The 3337-nt window shown below is 42.4% G+C and overlaps 1 protein-coding gene across 1 annotated transcript in view; it reads left to right on the plus strand.

The window, feature by feature from the left end:
* Positions 1 to 1237: 1237 nt before the first annotated feature.
* The window catches only part of LOC118428515 (salivary glue protein Sgs-3-like), an 8271-nt gene continuing 6171 nt past the window's right edge, over positions 1238 to 3337 (plus strand). Inside the window, exon 1 of the mRNA XM_035838604.1 lies at positions 1238 to 1391. Within this exon, the coding sequence (XP_035694497.1) occupies positions 1238 to 1391 (154 nt within the window). The remainder of the gene's footprint in view (positions 1392 to 3337) is intronic.

Here is a 3337-nt window from a genome sequence, read left to right on the forward strand (position 1 = left end):
GCCTGGTTTTAGACAGACACGTACCCCATGGGAGTGGGTGTAACGGAAGACAAAGACAAACCCGGAAACATCAATCTCTATGTTGTAACCAAAGGTCGTCTAATACTATAGGCTATGTCATAGATAGTTACTTGGATCTATATATAACACGTTATATACGTTGGGTGTGAATTGGCTACTGTTCAAGTGGGTCACAGCAGAGTCTGGCGTAAAGTTGCATCTTTGACGGAAGAATTTTCTTGCAGCTATATTACAGGTCATCGTTGAGCCGCAGGCAAAATTTGCTAAGTGTTGACCCACATCGGAGCAGTTGAAGAGTTGAACTACTAACAACTATTCCAGGAAAAGGTATGCAGTAGTTAACATCACCTTCTAAAGCACTCATTCTAGCTTCTCTGGGATAACTGACCATGTGTTAACGACGTGGAAACTCCTAGTCTACTGACCATAAAAACATCTTCGGTCCTTCATTGTCACTCTTTCCCACCACTCCACATACTATTACCAAAATACGCTCATCACCTTGTTACAGTAGGAAGACTTTGGTCAAATTAATAAGTAAACACATTTTTATCTGGGGATCTATTCGGAGTTAAGAAGCATGCGTGTGCTAACTACATACAAAGGCGTTGCCATATGGTAATGCCAGGATTTGTAGACCTATTGAGGAACAGAATAAGGAAATATGGTGTGACGTAGGTGTAGTTTAGTCATTTCCTTTCCACAGCTGCACGGGGAGAAGCTATGAATGGACATAAACACCACAAAGAGATGCCATACTCCTTCCATTGGAGAATTCACGGCACAATAGAGATGCATTCATGCGGGTTCTAGTCAAGGGTGTGTTGAATAAATCACGAGTCATGAAACGTGAGCGGCAACGTCAAACGAAGGTCGTTTGCGAAAATATGAAAATAAGTACTTTCTAAGATTTTATCCATTTCGCAGCATCCTGTATTAGTTACAGGATACGTTTTGAGTTTGAGTTGTCTTTCTACTACTTGTTGCTTGGGCTTGGCAACTAGCAAGTCACCTTATCCTAACTTCTAGTTTTGAAGAAGTAAGTTCAATGTCAATTCCCTTTCAGGCAACAAGATTCAACTCTTTGAAAGTACATCGTTTTTGGGAGGAAAACGCCTCATCACTAGGACTACAGAAGAAAGAATACTTTGGCTGTGAAGCCGAAGATTTTAAACAATAAGAGACTATGAAAATAAGGACAGATCCAGCAGCAGCGATGCTGACAGTCGGTGGTATTCTGGGGATGGTTGCCATCGCCGCAGCTGTGACAACATCACCTCCACCAACTGAGGCTCCTACAACAGCTCCACAGACTACCACGGCGGCTCTACCCAGCACAGCAGCACCAACAACCAAAGTACCAACCACCGGTAGGTTGTGGCATTGATAAACAGTACATTGACATCCATGAATATGGTTACAACGTTTTCAGCGTATTCAGCCATTTCGGGGTGACTTTACTACCCTACATATTTTTTTCTCACCAGTGACTGATGAGCGTTTTCCTGATATAACTAAATCTACTTTCCTGCAGAACCTTACGGATAGATATTCCCGCACACAGATTCAGACAAATCACGAAACCATGCCGTATACAACAAAACATTTTGATTGACGCCTTTGTAACACATTACTAACCTGCCCAAAACTGCCCAAGAACAACCGCTCACTAGTGCATGGATATTCACTACTGCATGCATATTGAATGTAATGATCACCGTGAGGCATGCTACTACACACACGTACGATCAAAACAGAAAACGGTGCATGAAACGAGTTCAGTCTTATTAACTAACCTCCCTATTTAATATGCTGGACTAATCTCCGGGTATATCTACCGATGGCATAAGGAGTTTAGCTGGCCAAGGAGTGTTCTGAGCCCCGGTCACTCTTTGGCCAGCTAAACTCCCTATGCCACCGGTAGATCTGCCTGGAGATGAAAGTTGGACCAAAACATGCTGTTCAACTGGCTTAATGCAAGATCTAGCTGCAAGGATTGATAACTATGAGTTAAGACACTCCCGCCAACTGCCTTCCGCCCTGCAAGTATCGTAAGAGAGGACTTACCAACGAAAGGAGATACGGTATTTCTCCTGTGTTGGGTTTGTCTATGTGTCCAAAGGACATTAGTTATTGCATACCATATTCCCCGATGGATTTACATTTCCTTACTTCTATCATTGCTAATATGTCACAATGAACAGAATAAGAGGATGTATGATATATGAATATACATTTTGGTAATAATTAAAAGTTTGCAGCAAGAAAGCTGTCATCTACAAACGTTGGGCATTTGTCACTCATGCTCTTCTTAACTCCATATTCATTTTTCAGCCCTAGTGACTATTTTGATAAGAGACAAATATCATTCTAATATTACTCTAGTACTAGTTATGTGATCAAATAAACGTGTAGTCCCTCTTAGCTGTATCTGATTGTACATAAAGCTTCTTTTCCGGTCATTTACCATGCATGAATAATAAATTACCAGGATCATAAACTAGACATTCATCATAACGTCGTGTTCTTGTTATACAAAGTTGCTACCTTTCTTCTGCTATTTTGCCTCGCACTGTGAATGCGATTCTGCACTCAGTACGCTTATGCTTTGAACGCTGCATCCCACTGCCACCTGCCGCGTCTTTTCTTTACAGACCGTACGGCAACCGACGTACCCACCAGCAGAAACCCAACAACAGTCCATTCATCCACAAATGAACAAACTACGAATCATTCAATAACAACAGCATTCACCACTCAGCCATCCACCCCTACTGTTCCACCTAGTACCTCAACACCTACTGTACCTATTGAGCCTCGTACCACCCTATTATCTTCTACAATCACTGACAAAACAAGACTAGTTACAACTACATTCCCTACAACAGAACAGCTCACTACGAAGGCACAGACGACAAATCTACAAAGTACTACAACGTGGTTCACCACAGCCCCTCTTACCACAGCTCCATCTACTACAAAAGCTGTAACTACAGGACCTTCCACTGTAGCACCTAGTATTACCAACCGTATCACAACAGAACCTCCCACAACTAAAGAGCATACCACAAAAACTATCACCACAGAACTTCCTACTACAGATCCTCCTACTACAAAACCTGTTACAACAAAACCTTCCACAACCGAAAAACATACAAAAATACCAACAACCGTTCTCCCGACTACAACTGAACCCGAAACCACAGAGCCCATCACTACCACTACCACCAAACCTGTAACAACTCAGCCACCAACCACCGCTCCTAAACTACCAAGCCTTAACAACAAAACAACCAACCACCGCTCTCCCTACTAC

Source organism: Branchiostoma floridae, chromosome 13 (assembly GCF_000003815.2).
Source record: "Branchiostoma floridae strain S238N-H82 chromosome 13, Bfl_VNyyK, whole genome shotgun sequence".
NCBI lineage: Eukaryota > Metazoa > Chordata > Leptocardii > Amphioxiformes > Branchiostomatidae > Branchiostoma > Branchiostoma floridae.